The 26,774-nt window shown below is 43.1% G+C and overlaps 1 protein-coding gene across 1 annotated transcript in view; it reads left to right on the top strand.

The window, feature by feature from the left end:
• Nucleotides 1–26,774, top strand: part of marchf2 (membrane-associated ring finger (C3HC4) 2) — a 58,115-nt gene that overhangs the window by 17,957 nt on the left and 13,384 nt on the right. The window contains exons 2-3 of the mRNA XM_060846184.1: nucleotides 12,919–13,126; nucleotides 22,884–23,079. Coding sequence (XP_060702167.1) covers nucleotides 12,951–13,126; nucleotides 22,884–23,079 — 372 coding nt within the window. The 5' untranslated portion in view covers nucleotides 12,919–12,950. The remainder of the gene's footprint in view (nucleotides 1–12,918; nucleotides 13,127–22,883; nucleotides 23,080–26,774) is intronic.

Below are 26,774 nucleotides of genomic sequence, written 5' to 3'. Positions count from 1 at the left end.
ACTTTGATTGGTAGAGGCATTGCCATAGAGAATGGATGAGCTAGATGATGACTTAGTTACTGGCAAGATTTATTTAAATTTTAAATAAGACACACTAATTTTGATTGGCAAAGGAATTGTTTGGAGAAATGAACCTCTGAATGGCTGTCATTTACTTTGTTGAGTTGAACCAAGCTGTCTGTGTATGTGCCTGCAACGAAACAGTTCCCTGTGTATGCTTATCATTCATTTTCAGAACTCAAAAGTAATGCTTACAATTGATGCAGTAAACCATGGAAGATATGTTGTGAGTAATATACTTAATAAATGCCAGACACATTTGACTTTACATCATCACACTCTTTCTTTTGAAGAATAGCATGTAGTAGTGACAAATGTCAGTTCTCTGTGTGAATACCAGTTGCATGGCTGGCCCTTTAACTGGCAAATGTTACATTTTTTTTCAAGAAATATGCACAATTCTCAACCTACCTAATTTTCAGACCCAAATTGATAGAAAACATGGAGAGGCTATGTACTTATAAAGAAATCACTTAATTACAGGTCATTTGAGTCTAGCTGCAGGCAAACAATTAAACTGAATTAAGTAAACGCTTCAAATTAAAACTCTAAACCCTTCATAAATTCCTCTTGTCTCACAAATATAAACAGAAAAATACCAACACGGGTAAAGGGAAAGGTAGGAAAACAGTCCTGTGGTCTTTGTTCACAATATCTGTTGGGTGCATTCTTGCTCGTCTGAAGATTTCTCCATGATCTTCCTTTTTCTAAATGCTTCCACTGGCTTCTAGGAGGTACAGGTTGGCTGGTTCACTTAAGAAAGGACCTCTGGCTTATCCAATTCAACGTCTCAACTTTTTCTTTGATTTGCTTTATTATTGTCACATATGTAGGTTTGCTCGCTGAGCTGTAGGTTTGATATCCAGACATTTCATTACCTGGCTAGGTAACATCGTCAGTGGCGACCTCCAAGTGAAGCGAAGCTGTTGTCTCCTGCTTTCTATTTATATCTTTCTCCTGGATGGGGTTCCTGGGGTTTGTGATGATGTTTCTTGTTCGTTTTCTGAGGGGTTGATAGATGGCATCTAGATCTATGTGCTTGTTTATGGCGTTGTGGTTGGAGTGCCAGGCCTCTAGGAATTCTCTGGCATGTCTTTGCTTAGCCTGTCCCAGGATAGATGTGTTGTCCCAGTCGAAATGGTGGGTTTTTTTCATCCGTGTGTAGGGCTACAAGGGAGAGAGGGTCGTGTCTTTTTGTGGCTAGCTGGTGTTTGTGTATCCTGGTGGCTAACTTTCTTCCTGTTTGTCCTACGTAGTGTTTGTGGCAGTCCTTGCACGGAATTTTGTAGATGACGTTGGTTTTAGATTAGATTAGATTACTTACAGTGTGGAAACAGGCCCTTCGGCCCCACAAGTCTACACCGACCCGCCGAAGCGCAACCCACCCATACCCCTACATTTACCCCTTACCTAACACTAGGGGCAATTTAGCATGGCCAATTCACCTGACCCGCACATCTTTTGACTGTGGGAGGAAACCGGAGCACCCGGAGGAAACCCACGCAGACACGGGGAGAACGTGCAAACTCCACACTGTCTCTCGTCTGAGTCGGGAATTGAACCCAGGTCTCAGGCGCTGTGAGACAGCAGTGCTAACCACTGTGCCACCGTGCCACCCACTGGTGGTACTGGGTCTTTTAAGTTTGTTAGTTTTGTTTGAGAGTGTTGGTGGGTTTGTGTGCTATTAGGATTCCGAGGGGCCTCAGTAGTCTGGCTGTCATTTCTGAAACTTCCTTGATGTATGGTAAGGTGGTTAGGGTTTCTCGCTGTGTTTGGTCTGTTTGCTGTGGTTTGTTCTTGAGGAATCTGCGGACTGTATTTTTTTTTGAGTATCCGTTCTTCTTGAATACGTTGTATAGGTGGTTCTCCTCTGTTTTCCAAAGTTCGTCTGTGCTGCAGTGTGTGGTGGCTTGTTGGAATAGTGTTCTGATACAGCTTTGTTTGTGTGTGTTGGGATGGTTGCTGGTGCAGTTAAGTATTTGGTCATTGTTTGTCGGTTTTCTGTATACGCAGGTTTGTAGTTCTCCGTTGTCCTTTCTTTCGACTGTGATGTCCAGGAATGCGAGTTTGTTGTCGGTTGCTTCCTCCAGACCTCCTCCTCACTGAGGACGAACGATCAGTCCTCAGCAAAGGACTCACCTTCATCCCCCCTCCATCCACGCATCAATGAATTTAATACACACCGTGACGTCAAACAATTCTTCCATCGCCTCCGCCTCCGAGCTTACTTTCACAATCAGGACTCCCACCCACCTTCTGAGGACCCCTTCACCCACCTCCAACACACCGCATCCATCTGGACACTGCCTCGACCTCTTCATTTCCAACTGCTGCCGGGACATTAACTGCCTCAACCTGTCTAGCCCCCTACCCAACTCTAACCTCTCACCCTCACAACGCGCAGCCCTCCAATCCCTCTGCTCCAATCCCAACCTCACCATTAAGCCAGCGGATAAAGGGGGTGCAGTGGTAGTCTGGCGCACTGACCTCTACACCGCTGAAGCTAAACGCCAACTCGAGGACACCTCTTCCTACTGCCTCCTAGACCATGACCCCACCACCCCATCAACAAACCATCATCTCCCAGACCGTACAGAACCTCATCACCTCAGGAGATCTCCCACTCACAGCTTCCAACCTCATAGTCGGGGAACCCCGCACTGCCCGTTTCTACCTCCTTCCCAAGATCCATAAGCCTGACCACCCTGGCTGACCCATTGTCTCAGCATGCTCCTGCCCCACTGAACTCATTTCTACCTCCTCGACACTGTCCTATCCCCCCCTAGTCCAGGAACTCCCCACATACGTTCGAGACACCATCCACGCCCTCTATCTCCTCCAAGACTTCAGTTTCCCCAGGCCCCCAACGCCTCACCTTCACCATGGATATCCAATCCCTCTACACCTCCATCTGCCATGACCAGGGCCTCCAAGCCCCCCCATTTTTTCCTCTCCAGACGTCCCCAACAGTACCCTTCCACCGACACTCTCATTCGTTTGGCTGAACTGGTCCTCACCCTTAACAATTTCTCCTTTGAATCCTCCCACTTCCTCCAGACCAAAGGGGTAGCCATGGGCACATGTATGGGCCCCAGCTATGCCTGTCTCTTTGTTGGCTACGTAGAACAGTTGATCTTCCATAATTACACAGGCACCCCTCCCCACCTCTTCCTCCGCTACATTGACTGCATTGGTGCCACCTCGTGCTCCCGCGAGGAGGTTGAGCAATTCATCAACTTCACCAACACATTCCACCCTGACCGGACCATCTCTGACACCTCCCTCCCCTTCCTGGACCTCTCCATCTCCATTAATGATGACCGACCTGATACTGACATTTTTTTACAAACCCACCGACTCCCACAGCTACCTGGATTACACCTCTTCCCACCCTATCTCTTGCAAAAATGCCATCCCGTATTCCCAATTCCTCAGCCTCCGCCGTATCTGCTTCCAGGAGGACCAGTTCCACCATAGAACACACCAAATGGCCTCCTCCTTTAGAGACCACAATTTCCCTTCCCACATGGTTAAAGATGCCCTCCAACACATCTCGTTCACATCCCGCACCTCCGCCCTCAGACCCCACCCCTCCAACCGTAACAAGGACAGAACGCCCCGATGCTCACCTTCCACCCTACAAACCTTCGCATAAACCAAATCGTCCGCCGACATTTCCACCACCTCCAAAAAGACCTCACCACCAGGAATATATTTCCCTCCCAAACCCTTTCCGCCTTCCGCAAAGACCGTTCCCTCCGTGACTACCTGGTCAGGTCCACGCCCCCCTACGCCCCACCCTCCCATCCTAGCACTTCCCCTTCCACCGCAGGAACTGTAAAACCTGTGCACACACCTCCTCCCTCACCTCTATCCAAGGCCCTAAAGGAGCCTTCCACGTCCATCAAAGTTTTACCTGCACATCCACTAATATCATTTATTGTATCCATTGCTTCCGATGCGGTCTCCTCTACATTGGGGAGACTGGGCGCCTCCTAGCAGAGGGCTTTAGGGATCATCTCCGAGACACCCGCACCAATCAACCACACTGCCCATGGCCCAACATTTCAACTCACCCTCCCACTCAGCTGAGGACATGGAGGTCCTGGGCCTCCTTCACCGCCGCTCCCTCACCACCAGACGCCTGGAGGAAGAACGCTTCATCTTCCGCCTCGGAACACTTCAACCCCAGGGCATCAATGTGGACTTCAACAGCTTCCTCATTTCCCCTTTCCCCACTCACCCTAGTTTCAAACTTCCAGCTCAGCACTGTCCCCATGACTTGTCCGGACTTGTCCGACCTGCCTAGCTCCTTTTCCACCTATCCACTCCACCCTCTCCTCCCTGACCTATCACCTTCATCCCCTCCCCACTCACCCATTGTACTCTATGCTACTCTCTCCCCACCCCCAACCTCCCCAAGCTTATCTCTCCACGCTTCTGGCTCACTGCCTTTATTCCTGATGAAGGGCTTTTGCCCGAAACGTCGATTTCGCTGCTCGTTGGATGTTGCCTGAACTGCTGTGCTCTTCCAGCACCACTGATCCAGAATCTGGTTTCCAGCATCTGCAGTCATTGTTTTTACCTTGTAGAATGTACTTGGTTGTTCAGAATATCATGAATTGTCTTGGCTGCTGTAGTGTAACTTTTCACATCTGTCAAAATGTGAGCAAAGTATTCAGAGCAGGTTGTTGTAGTAAGATGATGTCTGCATTCATCTGAGTGAACAATAACAGGCTTCATTCAACATAACAATTTACAAGGCACAGTAAGAAAGGACATGCCACTGAAGCCTCATAGACATTCTTAAATCCCACTGATCTGACATCACTATGACATATCTCCTTTCACGGGTGTTCATGCTTTTGCATACATTCTTATTATTTGTCCTTCACTGCATAGGTGAGTTGTGGATTTGCCTGAAGTTCCTCAGTAAGATGAAATCTCTTACAAAAAAATACTTTTTTTCTGCTTTGAAGTTGCAGAGCATCCACCAGCAGGGAACAGCCTGAAGAAATGCTGCGTAATTGTAATAATTTTTTAACAATGGTGAGTGTATGTGCTTTAATGAGTATTCTCTTCACTTGTTCTGTATGTAATTTGACATAGGATGCATATGTATGTGTGAGATCAGAGGACCCAAATACACCATAGGGAAGTTGAGTAGATTTATCAGATGAACTATTAAGATAGTAGTTTGCAGCATTTAATTTCTGGTCCCATTCTATAATAATTATTTTAGAATTGCATTGTTTTTCTTTGCTCCTTCACAATTTTGCAGTTGGGTAAAAGGTGATTAACTTCTAACTTATCCGTAAAGTGCTAAACGATTATAGCGTATGTATCTTTTTCTGACATTTTATACAAGATGGACAACAAAATAACTTCCAGTTGATAAAAATATTCCATAAATAGTACATTAAGCACCAGACATTTTCAGTCTATTTTAGAAGGAAGTTAAATGTTGCCTTTCATTGAATTATTAAAATTCCAAGAGTAGGTTACTTTATGTTGTTTGATCATACAACTTACATATGAGGTTGCTCTCATCTAGAAAGGATGATGCTGTTGAACTTGAAAGGATGCGGGAGAGATTTACAAGGATGTTTCCAGGGTTGGAGGGTTGAATAGGCTCGGGCTTTTTTCCCTGGAGGGTTGGAGGCTGAGGGGTGACCTTCCAGAGGTTGATTAAATCACGAGGGGCATGGTTAGGGTGAATAGCCAAGGTCTTTTTCCTTGGAAAGGATAGTCTAAAACTAGAGGACATAGGTTTAAGATGAGAGAGGAAAGTTTTAAAAACATTCTGAAGGGTAACTATTTTTCACACAGAGGGTGAAACAAGCTGCCAGAGAAAGTGGTGGAGGCAGGTACATTGACAACATTTAAAAGACATGGAATCATGAATGGGAAGGGTTTAGAGGGATATGGGCCAGATGCTGGTAAATGGGACTACGTCAGAATGGGATTTCTGATCAGTGTGGACCAAAGGGTCTATTTACATGCTGTGTGAATCTGTGATTCTGAGTAATTGTTTGAATGCAAAAACCTAATTTCTATTTTTCAATTTCAATCATGTTTCCTGATCTCCACTTGCGTTAAATATACTGGGTTCAATACCTGAACTTTGAATCAACTAATTCTAACCATCCAGTCAAGCAGCAAGAATAACACAATTTTCCACAGCACATCCAAGAAATTTCCTGGGTTCCTGCTTTTTATATACACCCCACTTCCGGTTTCTAGAACAAGTATGAACATGATTGGTTAACACGCCATGAATGAGTAACTCTGGCACCAAGGAATTGATGCATTTGGAGATGCAGAAAAAGTTAACAAAGATTTGTTTAAAAACTTATTTCTACTTGACCCCGACTTAATCACAAATTAAAAGATTAATCGTGATCTTACTTGCATGCATGCCATTGATGATGCTTCCAAATGGCTGTTGGCTATTGATGTATGTGCTTGGACGGTGAATATTTAATATTCAAACAGAGATTGATGCATGCTTTATTTAACAAGGGTCATGCACATACAGAATTTGATATGTTCCCCTCCCAGCCTAATTGTGAATAGAAGTGTCTGGCATCATTCCAGTACTCTGGGGAACATCAGCATATATGTAACAGAGAAATTGTAGATTCCAAATGAGATCCTATTCTGTTGAGCCCTGTTTTAAGTCAATTTTCAAACATGTCTTGAAGTAATTAAATGAAAATAATAGTTTATTTTGACTACATAAGAAACAATGGTTTATTTTCTTGTATAAAGAGAGGAAAGTAATGACAAGGTGCTGAATCAGTAACATTGTCCCAGAACAAAGCCTGGATATCTTAAAGCAATGCCACAATGATTTGGGGAAAAAAGGATGAATCCAGTGATCTACATTGGAGTGTTCGGGGGAAATTAGGATAAGTTGAACCATGAATTAAAGGATTTTATCACAAGACAAGAATTTCAAGTTGAGAGCATTGCGAAACTGAGACCCGTCATTGTGATGGTGCAGGTTCTGTTACAGGCAGCAGAGATTTTAATCAATTTAATTTTACGGAGGGTGGATAATGGGAGGTAATTGGATTGCTTTGGTTGTGATCAATTGAGTGACCAGACAAAGGCAAGAGAGACCATCCCAACCTGGAAATAGAGGAAAGTCATCAAAAGAAAATGGTTGCAGTTAACTGTATCAGAGACTTCAGAGAAAGGACAATTAAGAAAGAATGCACAACTGTCACAGATGGTTTGGGATGTTGATTTCGGATTCTCCCACAGATTCAAACTGGAGAAGTTCAGACAATAAGTGAGCACAAATATGGGAGACAAAAGCAGTTCAGTGATGCTGGAGAAGAAAAGGTTGAAAATAGGATGGCATTTAGTGAAGACAGGAGCTTTTGAAAGTAGGGTGGTTCCAGTAGTTTTTGAAAGGGAGATATTCCATGTCTAAGAAAAGGAAGCAACTCACAATGTCAGTTAACGTTGGACCAGGACAATGCATGATGATGTGGAAGTTGGGTTGTATGGGCAGCAGGAAGCTCTAATAGAAGTTAAGTTTACAGTACAATGTAGAAAAGATGGGAGTCCAAGTAGAGACACCTAGGAGGAAACTAGGAGTATAGCTGACAAGGGAAGCAGCAGAAACAACTGAACAGGTGCCATTTTTGGTGACGAGAACTCTTTAAACTCTTTAATAATGTTGGATGCAAGAAAAGAGGCAGTGGAAAATGAGTTTTACGAAAATTGTTGATATAAAAAAACATTAGGCTCCTTTTTTCCTATCGTTCAAGATGGTCCAAAATATGGGGTACCTTTTTCATAGATTATAGAATTCCTACAGTGTGGAAGCAGGTCATTGGACCCATTGAATCCACACCAACGCTCCAAAGAACATCCCACCCAGGTCCAATCCCCTACCTTATAACATTGCATTTCCCATAGCTAACTCACCTCACCTAGTCATTCCTGGACACAATGGGCAATTTAGCATTGCCAATCCACCAAGCCTGCGCGTCTTTGGACTGTGGAAGGAAACCGGAGCACTTGGAGGAAACCCACACAGACATGAGAAGAATGTCACCCAAGGGCGGAATCGAACCTCGGTCCCTGACGCTGTGAGGCAGCAGTGCTAACCACTGAGCTAATGTGCCACCCCAAACAGAAGAATATGAGGCACAGTAAAATTTGATGTGGTCAAGCCAGATCTGGTGATTGACTCTGTTAATTAGGTGCCAGGTTGCTTGCTTTTGTGTTTCTTTGATTTGAGGGAGTCAGATGGCATCTTGTGTAGTTCTTGAGATAGGTGATGTACGTTTTGATGGGGCATTGTTTTAAAAAACCTTCGCATTCATATTGAGCCTTTCATGTGCACTGGACATCTCAAAGGGCTTTACAATCAATGTTATACTTTAATGTAATTATTCTTGCAATGTAGCAAACATGGCAGCAAATGTGTGCACAACAGTCTCACACAAACAGCAAAGTGATAATCACTGGATAATTATTTTTTTGTGATGCGGATTGTGGGATAAATATTGATCAAGACATTGCACATGACTTCCCTATTCTTTTGATGTATTGCTGTGGGATTGTGACATCCAAACCTTTGGTTTAATAGTTCATCTGAAAGACAGCACTATCCACAGTGCAACACTTGCTCAGTTCTGCAGTGGAGTGCCAGCTTTCATATTTGTGTTCAAGTCGTAGAATCATACAGAACAACTTGTCCATGCCATCAGACATTTGGCTCATATCCCTAAACCCTTCCTATTCATATACCCATCCAGATGCCTTTTAAAAATTGTAAATATATCAATCTCCACCATCTCTTCTGGTAGCTCACTCTGTACACACACCACCCTCTGCGTGAAAAAGTTGCCCCTTGGGTCACTTTTAAATCTTTCCCCCCTCACCTTAAACCTATCCCCTGTAGTTTGATGTGGTGTGCTGGTTTATGATGCAGCGTGAGAATGCTATCGACTGACCCATGGCTTGCTTCATTGTAGCCATCAATTGAGCAGACATAAAGCAAATAGAAGGCTAAGATTTTGGAGTGTGGTTGTAACAGTCAGTTAGTTTTTGTTTTTTATCTGGGGTAAATAGAGATGTCTGTGATAAAGGTCAGTGATAAACTTGTTTGTCATTAAGGGCACAGGATGCAGTATGGTCAGGAGATGGTTAATGATTATGGGTCGGAGAGTTTTTATGGATTGGGAGAGTTAGGAAGGTACAGCATGCAGAAGAAATAGAAATGGAACATGAGTGTGAATTGTCATACTGCGGCTTAAGAAGAATTAAAGAGCTATAATTCTGTAAGAAACTCGGGATTAGACTTCATAGGTGGCAAGGAGTTTAGAAGGGAGCTTGAGAAGTGGAACAGATTTAATTGGTTGAATGAGGACATAGCATAATGTTTGTGGGAAAGGTTAAGCTGTGTATTCGTGCTTAGGAGTTTGGATGGGACAGGCAAGCCATGTATAACTCAGGTTTGTGCCCTTACTGAATTTGTAATGTAAAGTGTGTTATAAATTGTTATAAATTCTGACTGATGTAACATTCTGTTTTGTTTTTAATTTTTGTGTGAGCTAAGAACAATATGGTTTCAGTCTGTACTGCTGTGAATTACATTCAAGCAGTCATTTATGTTTTCTTAAACTTGATTTTATAACCTCCTCCAGATGTGTGAGTGAGTGAAAAGTTTCCTACACAGCTTCCAACTCGGGCGTTTCCATAATGTGACAAATAAAATCCATTTTCTTGCACAATGCTGGCTGTCTGCCTTTGTTTGAGATTCCAATTGAATTGTGCTTCCAAATCTACAATTGTTCAAAAACTCACTGGAAGGTCAGTGTTTACCAGTTTCACACAGAAAACACTTTACAGTTGGAACGAAAGGATCCCTCATCCTTATTTACAAACATCTATTTGTGAGAAATAGATTCAGCATGGTTGGTTTCATCTCACATGCTTAATAGCTGCTATCAACTGCTTTGAAAAAGTTGTTAGCCTGTTTTTGGATGAGGAAAATTAGAAAGTATACACCTGATCACATGGCAAGATTTGCTTTTCTTTTGTCACTGGATGTCTGCCGTATGCAGAATCTGACCATCATTATTGTGAAATGAATTAGAATTTCCATCCACTTGATGCAAAGTGCATGCTAGCTTGCATTCAGGAAAAACTCTACTTACCTCAGGTTAGCGACACCCAAATGTAATGAAATTGATGTGATTTAGCCAACCAAAATTGTGGTTTATAGTGGACAACCTTGCCTTCACTGCAGACTCAACGTTAGTTTGCTTTTTCTCCATGAATGCCAATTGTCCCACCGGGATCTCCAGCATCTTGATTTCAGTTCAGATTCCATTATCTGCAGAAATTTGCTCCTACTTCGAGAGAATGATTTGGTTGGGGGTGAGGTAGTGCTAAATTGTCTCATCTGATTTTACACAGATGTTGGAGTAACTAATGATTCAACCAGGCATTCCTGTAGCTTTCAGTTTTGTCACTGGAGGCAGTATTGGAGGCAGTATTTTTATAAGGCTTTAATTGGCAGACATTTTTGTAGGCCTCTTTAACCTTAACAAATTAAGTCATAAACCTTTGCCCTGAATTTTTCGTGACAACAAAGTCCCTGATTACATAAAATGTTCTCTAATGGATCAGATATGCATACCATAAAGAACTCAAAAGCTATTAGAACCAATGAGCTTCGATAGTGTTTTTTGTTTAGGTAGAATTCAAGTCCTTGTTAATAGAAACTTCAATTGTACTCTGGAACAACATAGATAAGCATATGTGAAATATTTTTGTGTCACATTTTTGGGAAAACTTTAATACAAATCAGTGATTCTTGGCACTCCTATCTAAAGCCATATGTCTCTCTTGGCTCTTTCCTATCCCTACTTCTGTGCAAATTTTAAGATTGCAAGCGACAGTAACAAAAGGTACGCTGAAAAGGATGGAAGTTGCAAATTTTAGAAGCCAAAGTCGAACATGTGGTGGAAAGAAAGGAGTGTCATTCTTTCTAAACTGATCAATTTTAATGGATTGTAAGAAGATCTTTTATTGCTGATGCCAATGTTGCAGCTGCCTCTTACATAGAATATTCAGCAGTTAAACAGACTAGCTAGGCTATATTGATGTACTCCACCCGAGTCTCCTCCCGTTCCATCCATCTTATTGCAACTTTCTCTTTATCCTTTTCTCACAAACTGTCTGGTTTCCTTTTAAAAGTATCTGAGCTATTTGCATACAACCATTTCTGTGGTGGTGACCTCCACATTTTAACCGCTTTGTAAATAAAAAAAATTCTCCTTATTTCCTTGTTGGACTTATGGTTAGCTGTTTTGGATCTTTTGGACTTTGCTTTCTTAAATTTCCCACGAGTGGAAGCATTCTTTATTTCCATATATGGGCTGCTCAACTCATTCATATTTTTTTAAGATCTCAATCAGATCACCCATTAGTTTTAATTAAAGATTTAATAAAAACAGGAAGAACTATGGATGCTGGAAATTAGAAACAAAATCAGAAATTACTGGAAAAGCTCAGCAAGTCTGGCAGCATCAGTGGAGAGAAATCAGAGTTAACATTTCTGGTCCAGTTCTGAGGAAGTCACTGGACCCAAAACATTAACTCTGATTTCTCTCCAGAGATCCTGTCAGACCTGCTGAACTTTTCTGGCAATTTCTGTTTTTTGCACCTATAAGGCCTCCCTTTTCCAAAGAGACCCAATCTATTCAACATTTCCTGGTAGCTGTAATCCTCTTTTTTTTTAAAAAAAAATTACTCATGGGACATGGGTGGCACTGCCTCGAACAACATTTATTCGCTGTACCAAGTTGCCCTTGTTTTGATGTTGACAGCATCATATCACAAGCAGTCTTTATCTCCAGGAAAGGAAGAAAAAGATTACAGAGCATTTATCTTGTTTTTATGACAGTTATGCCTGTTGCTATTCATTCTCAAATAGGGCAGTGTGAATTTAAAGTGAAGCAGTGATACAATTGACAACGTTTCAAACGTTTAGCAGTTCTGGCGTGTTTTTTGTAAACCTTTTCCACTCATTCTCCAATTCCTCTTTCTTTTCGATAATATGAAGACCACAAGCATGCACCTTATTTCAAATATAGTCTGACCGGAGTTTTATGCAAGTTTTGCTATTTTTTTCATTTTGCATTTTAAAGTATTGTCCTATGATATTGAAGAGGAGTACATCAACAAGATCTTGAGATGACATTCAATACTAACACAAACTCTAGGATAAGAGAATTTGATTTTATGGGTAGATATGAATAATTGTGTGAAATGCCCTTATTGTGGGTGGCAGTACAAGTTTTACAGATGTGAAGATGGTAATATTTTGGTAATTGGGGCAATTGAAGTGAATGAGAGAAACGATGTAGCAAGTTGGTAAATAATGCCAGAAGACACAACTTTTTCAAATTGTATACAAATCTGGTTTAAGAACATAGGTAGAGAAAGGGTTAAGGTCTTTTTTTTTTGAAGCAATAAGTTATGGTGAACATTGGTGTACTGGAATTTACTCATTTGACTTATCGTGCTCTGGGGAATTTCCAGAGTTTTTCTGAAAATTGGAAATCCTTTTTATAGTTTTGCCCTTCTTAGGAATTGGCATTACAAGTAATGAAAATGGATGATTCACAAGCTTTGTGGACACTTCCAAGTATTCTCTTTGCAACTTAATTCCCGATGCATATTATTGTTACTTTGCCCTTTTAATGAAGTAGGATAGTCAAAGGTTGTATACTGTGTTAATGAGGTTTCATTATACTCATTGCTGATGAGGAAACTAAGCTTTTCCAAACTATATTGAAAGCATTGGTGTTCATAATTTTTTTTCAGGTGAATGTAGGAACCATTAACTCCTTGTTGCCATGACAACAGGTGACTGCTGTCATCTTCCAGGATCTCTTTGTGATTGTACTGGCAGTGCCGCCTTTTCTAAGACGGTAACAGCGGCTGATGCAGGGCGACCACAGTACATCGCACAAGTAACAGCAAAAAATGGACGCCTGCTGTCAACTGTCATTAAGGCTCTAAGCACTCAAAGGTAAATGGAGGTTAGGTGCTCATATGAGAAACGACAAATGCATGTGCCCTTTATTGTTGCTAATGTTTTGAGCATGTTATGAAATAAGCATATTGTCAACATGTTAGAGACTATAATACCTGTCAACAAGGACTTTTTTCTCTCTGCAGTTCTTTGGAAGACCAAGTTGCATGTCTGTTGGCTTGAGATATTACAATAAGCTTTGGTAACTGCAGGATACCATTTTCTCAAAATTCGCTCATAGATGTTGCTGGTTTGGTCAGACCTATTGCCCATTGCCAACTGCATGAGGTCAATCACATGGCTGTGGCTCTGGAGTCACGTGTAGGCCAGCCTAATTAAGGAGTAAGTTTCCCTCCTTTAAAGGACAATAGTGAACCAGATGGGTTTTCATAACAATCAACAATGATCGCAGAGTCACCATTAGGCCAACTTTATAATTCCACATTTTTATTGAATTCAAATGTCACCATGTCCTCAGAAAGTTAACCTGGGGTTCTAGATAACTAAGCCAATAACATTGCCACAATGCCACTGCTTCCCCAGTATTAATCAACATACCAATAATCACGAGTAACCCGCTGCCTGACTCCCCTAGTTTGTCCACCATCTACAAGTCAGGAGTGCGACAGAAAACTCTCCCCTTGCCTGGATGAATACACCTGCACCAACACACATCCAGGACAAAGCAGCTGCTTAACTGGTACCACATCCACAAGCATCTACATTGTTTCTGATACCTGGACTTTAGGGCTCAAGTTAGAAAATAGAACAGTACAGCACAAGAACAGGCCCTTTTGGCCTGTCATGTCTGTACCAACCATTTTTGCATTCTTCATTAATCTCATCTGTCTCCACATGATCAATATCCCTCTATTCTCTGCCTGTTCATACATCTGTCTAAATGCTTCTTTAATGTTACTGTTTGCTAGGAGAGGTGGTAGAAGCAGTCACAGTGTGTCCCAGGCACCTATCACCCTCTGTGTAAAAAAGACTTGCCTTGCACATCTCCTTTAATCATTCTCCCTCTTTCCATCAACCTATGACCCCTAGTATTGACATTTCCACCCTTGGTAAAAGGATAGTAAAACTATCTACCCTAACTATGGATCTCATAATTTTATGTGAAGAAGTTACACAAATTAGGCCTGTTTTCTCTAGAATTTAGAAGGGTCAGGGTGATCTAATCATAATTCAAGATAGAGTCATACAGCATGGAAACAGACCATTCAGTCCAACCATCACAAACTACACTAGTCCCACCTGCCTGCTCCTACTCCATATCCCTCTAAATCTTTCCTATTCTATTAACAGGAAAAGACAGGATAGATATAGATAAACTATTTCAACTGGTTGGGGATTCTTGAACTAAGGACCATTATCTGAGAATTAGGATCAGACCATCCAGGAGAGATGTTCAGAAGCATTTCTATACTCAAACAGTGGTAGATGTTCAGAACTCTCTCCACAAACAGCAATGGATGCTGCATTTGTTGCTAATTCTAAATCTGAGATTTTTTTGTGGAGCAAAGATATTCAGAGACTTGGACCAAGGGCAGGACTTTTCATTCAGTCGTGGAATGAAACATCACTGGCTAGGCCAGCTTTCATTATCCATCCCTAATTGCTCAGAGGGCAGTTAAGAGTAAACCATATTGCTGTGGGTCTGGAGTCACATGTAGGCCACACAAGGTAAGGATGACAGTTTCCTTCCCTTAAGAGCATTATTAAACCAGATGGGGTTTTTTTTTTGACAATCAATTCATGATCATCATGTTAATTCCAGATTTTTTTAAAAATTGAATTCGAATTCCATCACCTGCCATGGTAGGATTCAAACCAGGGACTCCAGAACTTTCCTGGGTTTCTGTATTAACAGTCAATGATAATACCATGGAGGTTTATGGAGTTCATCTGCCATAATTGCATTGAATAGTGGAGGGGCTTCAAGGGGCTGAATAGTCTACATCTGTTGCTATGTTGCCCATCACTAGTGCTCAGTAGTATTAGTGTGCCCCATTTACAAGATACACTCAGAAATTCACCAAGGGTCCTTAGACAGGACAAACCCATAGCTGTTTATATCTAGAAAGATAAGGTCAATAAATACATAAGAACACCACCACCTGCAAGTTTTCCTCCAAGCTGCTCACCATTCTGTTTTGGAAATATACTGCTGTTTTTTTCAGTGTTGTTGGTCTAATTTCTGGGACTCCCTCTCAAACATCATTGTGAGTCTACCTATAACAGACTACAATGGTTCAAAAAGGCAACTCACCACAACCTTCTCAAATGCAATGAAGATGGGCACTAAATTTGGGCCAGTTAGTGATGACAACAACATCGCATGAATGAGTACATTTTTTAAAATCAACTTTATATTTCTATTGTGTCTTTAATATAATAAGACATCCCAAGATACTTCATATCGCTATAATAAAGCAGAAACACTGTGTATGCCACATACGAGAGACATTAGGTCAGGTGGCCATAAACTGGATTAAAGACAGAGGTTGTAAGGAGGAAAGAGAGTTTGAGAGGTTGAAAGAGGGAATTTCTTTGAAGTTATGACCGTCAAAATCATATATGCTTAAGAGGCCTAAATTAAATTAATACAGATATCTCAAAGTTGCAGGGTAAGGGAGCTTATGGAGGAAAGGGGAGAATCTGTGACACAGATTGTTAAGGAACCTTCCTGTCTCTTTTCTTCTGTTGGATTTTATTTTAGGCAAATACTTTTCCCTATCCCCCTCTTCCCTGTACTAATGCAAATTCCATCTCTTCAAATGGTATTTTGTCAGTATTTGCTAGGCATGATGGGAAAACAGGATAATGCAACCAATAACTACCTGACGTGTTTACAGAATGACAAAATTATCAGCATGTTAATAGAGTGAGTCAGAATAGGCGAAGTTTCATTCTTGGTGGGATGGAGTTATATAGGCTGTAGTTATGATGGGGATAGAGGGGCTCCAGCAAATGGACTGTGATTAAGAAGTAAAATTTAAGAGCAAGAGCAGCTTTGTCAATCTCTTGAAACTTGGTGACAGAATTTGAGAAAGGGGAGGATTAATTTTACAAGGTCCATGAGGAAGTACAGAACATCAAAGGGTTGCTATACGTAAGAAAGTTTCATAGTTGGTTGGAGCTGGAATGTGAGATGTGTAGATGACATGTTTTGTTAGGGGCATGAACTCTCTGAGCTTAACTGCATATGACCTACTTTGACAGAGTTGTAGTAAAGCAGAATGTCCAGGTGCCAGGTGTCTCTGGTAGATGGAGCTTCATTTAGATAAATGTGAGGTGCTGCATTTTGGAAAAGCAAATCAGAGCAGGACATAAACGCATAATGGTAAGGTCCTAGGGAGTCTTGTTGAACACAGAGACCTTGGAGTGCAGGTTCATAGTTCCTTCAGAGTAGAGTCGCAGGTAGATAGAATAGTGAAGAAGGCACTTGGTATGCTTTCCTAAATTGGTCAGAGTGTTGAGTATAGGAGTTGGGAGAGCATGCTGCAGGTGTACAGGACGTGCAGTTCTGGTCTCCTTCCCATCTATAAATGTTGTGAAAAGTGAAAGGGTTCAGAAAAGATTTACAAGGATGTTGCCAGGGTTAGAGGATTTGAGCTATAGGAAGAGACTGACTAGGCTAGGGATGTTTTCCCTGGAGGGTTGGAGGCTGAGGGTGACCTTATAGAGATTTATAAAATCATGAGGGACATGGATAGGATAAATAGACCAAGTCTTTTCCCAGGAGTGGGGGAGTCCAGAACTAGAGGGCATAGGTTTAGGGTGAGAGGGGACAGATAAAGAAGAGACCTAAGGGGCAACTTTTTCACACAGAGGGTGGTTCATGTATGGAATGAGCTGCCAAAGGAAGAGGTGGAGGCTAGTACAATTGCAACATTTAAGAGGCATCTGGAAGGGTATATGAATAGGAAGGGTTTGGAGGGATATGGGCCGGGTGCTGGCAGGTGGGACTAGATTGGGTTGGGATATCTGGTCGGCATGGACGAGTTGGACCGAAGGGTCTATGTTTCCATGCTGTACATCTCTATGACTGTGTGACTCTACAGACCACATTTCAAGTTCTGAGAAGTGGTTTTCTTCTGGGCAAGCCAGAGGCACATGGACAAGTACATCATGAGGACCCACCAATGAAGATTTCTCTTTCATGGAGGAAAGAACATGCCCAACAATGAAGATAACTTCTTTTCATCTCCATTGGAGCTTGCAGTTATGCCCCCTCTGGGTCACCTAATTGGTCACCTTTGCCTACTGAGGACAATGAGTTCAAGTGGTATCCATACAGATTCATGGTGTTGATATGTCAGCCAAAGCCTGGCAAGGTTGTACTGCAGACTTCCATCAGTTGAATGAGAATGCTCTCACATATAGACTCTTGACATGAAGTGAGGTCAATGGGTAAAAACAATCCACCCCTAACTTATTTTCAAAGCTGAGTTAGGTTTCATCATCTGGTATCCTGACCATAGACCTGGCCCTTCTGGCATTCACCATGTCAAGTCCCCTCAAGGTCTTGTATGTATCAATAAGATAACCTCTCATTCTTCCAAACTTCAGTGGATACCAACCCAACTGGTCCAAACTTTGCTCATTTGATAATCCCTTAATCCGCCTCCATCATGGCCACTTCCACAGCCACTTCCACCCCTCACGATTCCTCATGCACCACACGTGACATCACTTCTGCCACTCACATCATGCTGATGCTCAGTGACTTCCGCACCCCCCCACTGCTGTGTCTGCCACCACCTCCACCCCACTAATGCCACTCACCTGCATTCTGCTGACACGCCTCCCACAGATCTCACTGTCACCATCCCCGTCCTCCAGAACCCTGAGGGGAACACCATCCTTGCTCATGACTCCATCCCCATTCCCTACACCACCACACCCACTCCAGTTACAGGCTCCGTCCCCACTCCCAGTTCCACACCAGATCCCAGCTCTCAGCCCTGCCAACCATCCGTCCAGACCTCCCCCTCACTGAGGACGAAGGATTAGTCCTCAGCAAAGGACCCACCTTCATCCCCCTCCACCCAAGCATCAATGAATTTAATACACGCCATGACGTCGAATATATCTTCTGCTGCCTCCCCGCTTACTTTTACAATCAGGACTCCCGCCCACCTTCCGAGGACCCCTTCGCCCACCTCCAACACACTGCATCCACCTGGACACCCTGAGCTGGCCTATTATCCGCCCTCGACCTCATTTCCAACTGCCGCTGGGACATTCACCGCCTCAACCTGTCTACCCCCTCCCCCACTCCAACCTCTCACCCTCACAACGCGCAACCCTTCAATCCCTCTGCTCCAATCCCGACCTCACCATCAAGCCAGCAGATAAAGGGGGCGCAGTGGTAGTCTGGCACACTGACTTCTACACCGCTGAAGCCAGATGCCAATTCGAGGACACCTCTTCCTACCGCCCCCTCGACCATGACCCCACCCTCCATCACCAAACCATCATCTCCCAGACCATACAGAACCTCATCACCTCAGGAGATCTCCCACCCACAGCTTCCATCCTCATAGTCTGGGAACCCCGCACTGCCAGGTTCTACCTCCTTCCCAAGATCCACAAGCCTGACCACCCTGGCCGACCCATTGTCTCAGCATGCTCCTGCCTCACTGAACTCTTTTTTTTTTTACCTACCTCGAAACTGTGCTATTCCCCCCCCCCCGGTCCAAGAACTCCCCACATATGTTTGAGACACTACCCACGCCCTCCACCACCTCCAAGACTTCCGTTTCCCTGGCCCCCAACGCCTCATCTTCACCATGGATATCCAGTCCCTCTACACTTACATCCGCCATGACCAGGGCCCAAGCCCTCCGTTTCTTTCCCTCCCAATTTCCCCAACAGTACCCTTCCACCGACACTCTCATTCGTTTGGCCGAACTGGTCCTCACCCTTAACAATTTCTCCTTCAAATCCTCCCACTTCCTCCAGACAAAAGGGGTAGCAATGGGCACCCGTACAGGTCCCAGCTATGCCTGTCTCTTTGTTGACTATGTAGAACAGTCCATCTTCTGTAATTTCACCGGCACCACTCCCCACCTCTTCCTCCGCTACATTGATGACTGCATTGGCACTACCTCGTGCTCCAACAAGGAGGTTGAGCAATTCATCAACTTCACCAATACATTCCACTCTGACCTTAAATTTACCAGGACCATCTCTGACACCTCCCTCCCCTTCCTGGACCTCTCCATCTCCACTAATGATGACCGTCTTGACACTGATATTTTTTACCAACTCACCGACTCCCACAGTTACCTGGATTACACCTCTTCCCACTCTACCTCCTGCAAAAATGCCATCCCATATTCCCAATTCCTCTGCCTCCGCCGTATCTGCTCCCAGGAAGACCAGTTCCACCACAGAACACACCAGATGGTCTCCTTCTTGACAGACCGCAATTTCCCTTCCACGTGGTTAACGATGCCCTCCAACGCATCTCATCCACATCCCGCACCTCTGCCCTCAAACCCCACCCCTCCAATCGTAACAAGGACAGAACCCCCTGGTGCTCGCCTTCCACCCTATCAACCTTCGCATAAACCAAATCATCTGCCGACGGACCCCACCACCAGGGATATATTTCCCTTTCCACCTTCCGCAAAGACCGTTCCCTTCGTGACTACCTGGTCAGGTCCACGCCCCCCAACAACCCACCCTCCCGTCCTGGCACCTTCCCCTGCCACCGCAGGAATTGCAAAACCTGCGCCCACACCTCCTCCCTTACCTTTATCCAAGGCCCCAAAGGAGCCTTCCACATCCATCAAAGTTTTACCTGCACATCCACCAATATCATTTATTGTATCCGTTGCTCCCGATGCGGTCTCCTGTACATTGGGGAGACTGGATGCCTCCTAGCAGAGCGCTTTAGGGAACATCTCTGGGACACCCGCACCAATCAACCACACCGCACTGTGGCCCAACATTTCAACTTCCCCTCCCTCTCAGCCGAGGACAATGGAGGTCCTGGGCCTCCTTCACCGCCGCTCCCTCACCACCCAACGCCTGGAGGAAGCACACCTCATCTTCTGCCTCGGAACGCTTCAACCCCAGAGTATCAATGTGGACTTCACCAGTTTCCTCATTTCCCTTACCCCCTTCCCCCCACCCCCGCACCTCACCCCAGCTCCAAACTTCCAGATCAGCGCTGTCCCCATGACTTGTCTTACCTGCCTATCTTCCTTTCCACCTATCCACTCCACCCTCCTTCATCCCCTCCCCCACTCACCTATTGTACTCTATGCTACTTTCTCCCCACCCCCACCTTCCTCTCATTTATCTTTCCACCCTTCAGGCACTGTGCCTGTATTCCTGATGAAGGGCTTTTGCCTGAAACGTCGATTTTACTGCTCCTTGGATGCTGCCTGAACTGCTGTGCTTTTCCAGCACCACTCTAATCTAAACTCTGGTTTCCAGCATCTGTAGTCATTGATTGCCTGGATTAAGGGATTAGGTAAAAACAATGAAGTAGTCCTTCTCTGAACTGTTTCTAATGCAATTACATCTTTTCTTAAGGAGACAAAACTGGGCATAATATTTTTAATCGCTTTGATTAACTAAAATCTAGTGTCAGATTCAAAATTAACGATTGATTTGGCATAAATTGCCTTTTGTGGAAAAGAGTTATAAGCTTTCACACTTTGTGTAAAGAAGGGATTTCTAATTTCATTCCTGAAAGGCATAGCTCTAATTTTTTAACTGTTCAATCGTGGTCTGAGACTTTTCGGTCGTTGTGCTCTCGTGTGATCCTGTGCTGTCTTACTGGTTGTCTCGTGCACTGTGGATTAGGCTTTTGCATGCTGTTGTCTATTTTACACCTTATCCCTTCTCTTTTAACATCTTGGATTTTAGCTACTCCTTGCTTTTCACCATTTGTAAAGTAATCTGTTTTGTCTTTTGAAGATATCAAATAGATGACTGCACATTTGCCTCCTTTGAAATTCCTTTGTAACTGTTTTACCCATTCATTGAACGTGTTAACATCCATGTTTTTATACATTAATTTATACACTATTTATGATGCTGCTTACCTTTTGTCACAGCAGATTTGGATATGTAGCTTTGTATATTTATTAATATAGGAATACAGTGAAAGTGAGGCCTTAACTTCCATTTTTGCAGGACGCTGCATGATAACATCTTGCAATCCTGTGTATTATTTGCCGTCTCTGTCCCCTTCCTGTCCACCTATTTGCTGATCAATTTAGTAATGTGATTTCAAGTCTATAAGCTTCAGCTTTAGCGAACGGTCTTTTATGAGCAACTTATCAATTATGCATGTCCATGTGAATAACATCCACTACTTTAACATCTGCTACTTTACTTTCATCACCCCTTCAAAAAAAAATTAATGTTTGTCAGATGTGACTTGATGTTTACACATCCATGCTGGCTTGGTCTGATCAGCTGATTTTTTTTTTGTTCTCTGGGTATTCAGTCATCCTATCCTTAATTATAAGCTTAGTAGTTTTCCTACAACAGATGTTTAGGTAAGTATTCTTTAATTCCCTAGCTGCGCTCTCTCTCTCCTTTCTAAAATAGGGCGTGACATAGCAGTTTCCCTATCTCAAGGAATGGTTTTCTGTATCCTTAATTCTTTAATTAGATGAGAGTACAACCATGTGAGTCGCATAAATAAACTTAATTAAAATTTGTGAGAAAAGAAAAATCAAAGCTAAACTTATAACAGAATTAAAACTCTGGAGATATTTCTGGTAAGTTGAGGTGATACAGGATGGGTTTAGATTAGAGTGGTGCTGGAAAAGCACAGCAGGTCAGGCAGCATCCGAGGGGCCTGGGGGCGGTGTGGTTGATTGGTGCGGGTGTCCCGGAGATGTTCCCTGAAGTGCTCTGTGAGGAGGCGTCCAGTCACCCCAATGTAGAGGAGACCATATTGGGAGCAACAGATACAATAAATGATATTGGTGGATGTGCAGGTGGAACTTTGGATGTGGAAGGCTCCTTTGGGGCCTTGGAGGTGAGGGAAGTGGTATGGGTGCAGATTTTACAACTCCTGCGGTGGCAGGGGAGGGTGGGTTGTTGGGGGGACCTCTGAGTATTAGCTACTTGCATCAGTTTCTTGCTCAGTGTTTTCTGGGTAACTGGATAGTGAGAAGTACCAAACACTAAACAGGCAGACTTTGATTTTCTTTTCCTCCCTTCACTTCAGAACAATGTCAGGTCTTTGATTTGTTTTACTTGGATCTGAATACTGTAGAGCAGTAATTCAACCTTTCCATTGTCTTCCAGATTCACCAGATGAATAAATCTGAATTCCTTAATAATTAATAAAGTATGAAATGTATTTTAATTCTGTGTAATTTCAGGTAAACATTATAAAGAGCCCTATATATCTGAGAGATTATTATAAAAGTTTTGATTTTCCTTGGCATAAGTATCATGTCATAGTGTAAAAGGGAATCAAAAGCCATATTTAATGGTTGAAAATGAATATGAGTGTGAATTTCAGACAGTAATAAAGCTCATCAAATGCCAAGATTAGGTTCCAGTCTAGAAATTGCTCAGTGGTATTTCCACTTTTATTGTACATTCTGCTTATGATATTGGTCAGTCTGTCTCACTGCTGTGGATTTCCTAATCAATTTTTTTGGCTCCTTTGGTGGTTCCTGCATTATCAGCTTATAACATGCAGTAGGGTACTTTACTTAATGCATTTTGTATGGTAAATTATGAGTACACTTTTCATTTCCAGCGATGGGCCGATTTGCCGAATATGTCACGAGGGCAGCAACATGGAAGGCTTGCTTTCACCTTGTGATTGCACTGGAACACTTGGGACAGTTCACAAAACTTGTCTGGAGCGATGGCTTTCATCTTCCAACACCAGCTACTGCGAACTTTGTCACACTGAGTTTGTAGTGGAGCGAAGGCCTAGACCTTTGAGAGAGGTAGGGTTAGTAAAATTATTGTCAGCAATATTATTGTATCATAAATAGCAATATTTTATTAATTTGTTCAAACTGTAAAGGCTAAATAAAATAAAAGTTCTCCAGTTTCAACTGAGCAATATTTTATGTAATACTTTTTCCACTACTTGACCAGATGTGTAAATGCAGGATTTTATAATGATGATGTAATTAAACTTGGTGGAGTAGAGAAGGAAGGAAAAGAGAAAAGTACAGCGTGGCTCAAAATGCATGAGGAAAGTGAGCAAATTTGCCTTTGAAAGTCTCCAAAATGCAAGGCAATTTTCAATTGGAGGCAACCAATCAGAGTTAAGTGGCCGCATTAGGTAACGTGAACAAAATTGGCTGTATCTGCATGCATAGGCTAGTTGTCTCACATGCTTACTGCTGATAGGTTCCAGCAATAAACATGGGGGAGAAACAGCCTGTGATTGAAATTACAACAAACAGTTGGAAAAATGGTAAAGGGAGGGAGTTATTGGGGAGTTAGCATCAACTCTTATCGTGATTTGAGGGTTGGGGGTCTTTTGCGCAATGGAGAGCCATTTGCCAGGTGCAATGGGGCAGCGAGGGTGTGTCTGCCAGAGGAGTGGAGAAAACTGCAAGGTTTATTGGGGTTAGACAAGAGGAGAGGGCAGCAGGAAAAGGCTGCAAAATGTTTGGAGGAAGCAGGAAACACTTGCAAGATGGCTTGGGGGAAGAGGAAGAAACTGCAAAATGGTTGAGAAGCAGGAAGGCACTGCAAGATGTTTGGTGGCAACAGGAAGAGGCTACCAGAGGGCTGGGATGAGAAGAGGCTGCAGGATGAGCTGTGTAGGAGCTGGAACCTGCAAAGGGTGAGGGCAGAGGACTGCAAGAGGAATGAAGAAGGAAATACAGGCTGAGAAAATGTCTTCGGAAAGGGAAAGCTGCAATGTTAGGGAAGGTTGCTGTAAAGGAGAAGAAAATTAAAACTTGTTAACGAAGAAAAACTTTGGTAACTGGGAGCCAAAACATTTGAAATAACTGAGATAATGAATACCTTGGAAATGACGTCACTGAGAGGTATTCTGGGAGATGGCACTGCAGTCATCATGATTGGTCTGAACTTCGCAGACCGGACTGGTATCAAAGAGAGGTTAAGCCTGAAACACACTACATTTAGTGTCCCCGCTCATCTGCCTCAAATCCTCTAACCAAACAAAAAAGAGCATTTTGAAGAGGACAGGAAAGATTTTCATCTCCAGAGCAGTCGTGCTGAGGGGTAATGCTGTGTCAGGAAAAGTGTCAAGGCTTTGTGTTGGAAGACTTTGGTGAGAGGGGACTACAGTGAGGCTCAGGTAAGGTTTTTTTTTCCACCTCTATTATAGAGCAGTGGGGAGAGAGGCTACAGCTCTTGCAGGATGTGACTTTACCTGCAAGAAGTGCATCCAGCTTCAGCTCCTCCGAGACCACATTAGGGAGCTGGAGCTGGATGAACACCAGCTCATTTGGAGGCTGAGGAGCTGATAGAGAGGAGTTACAGGAAAGTAGTCACACCTAGGTTACAAGATGAAGGTTAAGTAAAAACAATGACTGCAGATGCTGGAAACCAGATTCTGGATCAGTGGTGCTGGAAGAGCACAGCAGTTCAGGCAGCATCCAACGAGCAGCGAGACAAGATGAAGGCTGCTGGGTTACTGTCAGAAGAGGGAAAGGGAATGGGCAGTCAATGCGGGGATCCACTGTGGCCGTTCCCCTCTATAACAAGTGTAGCATTTTGGGTACTGTTGGGGAGAAACGACTTACCAGGTGAAAGCTACAGCAGCCAGGCCTCTAGCACTGCATCTGGCCTTGTAGCTCAGAAGGGAAGGGGAGACATGAGAGGAGTGCTAGTGATAGGAGATTCATTAGTTAGGGGAACAGAAGGAGATTCTGTGAACAAGAACGAGATTCCTGGACAGTACTTTGCCTCCGGGGTGCCAGGGTCAGGGATGTCTCCGATCGAGTCTACGGCATTCTTAAAAGGGAGCATGAGCAGCCAGAAGTCATGGTACACATCAGTACTAATGACATATCTAGGAAAAGGGATGAGGTTATGAAAAGTGAATTTAGGGAGTTAGGAAGGAAGTTAAAAAGAAGGACCTCAAGGGTAGTAATCTCTGTGCTGCGAGTGAGGGCAAGAAGAGGAAGGTATTGCAGACAAATGCATAGCTGTTGAGTTGGTGCAGGGGGCAGGGTTTCAGATTTGTGGATCATTCGGTTCTTTTCTGGGGAAGGTATGACCTGTATAAAAGGGATGGGTTACACCTGAACTCGGCAGGAGCAGGTGGGGGGTGGGGGCGTGGGGGAGAAACAATATCCTTGTGGACAGGTTTGTAAAGCTTTTGGGAAAACTTTAAACTAAGTTGGTGTGGGAACCAGATCATCAGGTCAGAAGATGCAGCAGCTAGGTGTAAAGGTAGATCCAACAAGCAGAGAGACTGAGGAAGGGTAGGCTAAAGTGACAAGAGGATGGGAATCCAGGCAGAAAGGCAAAAGGATGTAGTGCAGAGACCAAAGCAAAAGTTAAGAAAGAGCAAAGTAAAATTGGGCAACAGAATAATTCCATGCTGTACACCTCTATGACTCTCTGACTCTATATGCAAAAGACAGGGAGATTGTCCCTTTAGAATCTAGCAATGAGTATAAGGGCACTTTATCTGAATATCCATAATATTTGAAACAAAGTCAATGAACTTGTTGTGCAAATCAGTACAAAGGGGTATGATTACATTGCCATTACAGAAACATGGTTGCAGGTGGTGATGACTGGGAATTAAATATCCAAGGTAATTAGGAAGGATAGGCAGGAAGGTAAGGGAGGTGGGGTCATGCTCTTAATTAAGGATGAGATTAAGGAGACACTATGTAGGATCTAAGGAGCAAAATGTTGAATCAATTTGCATGGAGATCAAGAATAGTAAGGGGAAGAAGTCATTGGTGGGAGTAGTGTATAGGCCACCCAGTAGTAATGGTACAGTGGCAAAGCGATCAATGAAGAAATATCTGATGCATGTAAGAATGGAACGGCAGTAGTTGTGGGGGACCTTAACATGTGCATTGATTGGCTGAATCAAATCGGTAGAAGCAGTCTTTAAGAGGGGTTCATTGAACGCATCCATAATAATTTTCTTAAACAGCATGTTACCGAACCTACAAGGAAGGGTGCAATCTTCGATCTGGTCCTGTGTAATGCCACAGATAAAATTAATGATCTCGTATTTAAGGATCCTGTTGTGAAGTGTGATCATGGTATGATCTTAATATTGGATACAAATGGAGGATGAAATAGTATTAGCTAAAACCAGGGTGCTATGCTTAACCAAGGGAGACTATAATGAGATGAGGAAGGAGTTGGCTACCTTTGACCAGAAGCACAAGTTATATGGTGGAACAGTGGAGGACTTTCAAAGAGATTTTTCACAGTGTTCAAGGAAAGTATATTCTGGTCAAAAATGAGGATAACAAGGGTAGGAAGAGCCAGCCTTGGATGACCAAGGATATATAGGAAGGCATCAATTAAAAGTTCAGGCTTACAAAGTAGCCAAGAGTGGTGGGAAATATGAAGATTGGGAAAACTTTAAAAAGCACAAAGAACTACAAAGCAAGCAATAAAGAAATTGAATACAAGCTAGCATAGAATATAAAAACAGATAGGAAAAATTTTTATAAATCCA

Source organism: Hemiscyllium ocellatum, chromosome 28 (assembly GCF_020745735.1).
Source record: "Hemiscyllium ocellatum isolate sHemOce1 chromosome 28, sHemOce1.pat.X.cur, whole genome shotgun sequence".
In the NCBI taxonomy this organism is placed as follows: domain Eukaryota; kingdom Metazoa; phylum Chordata; class Chondrichthyes; order Orectolobiformes; family Hemiscylliidae; genus Hemiscyllium; species Hemiscyllium ocellatum.
The sequence above is the reverse complement of the archived record's forward strand: the minus strand, read 5'-3'. Positions and strand labels throughout refer to the sequence as shown.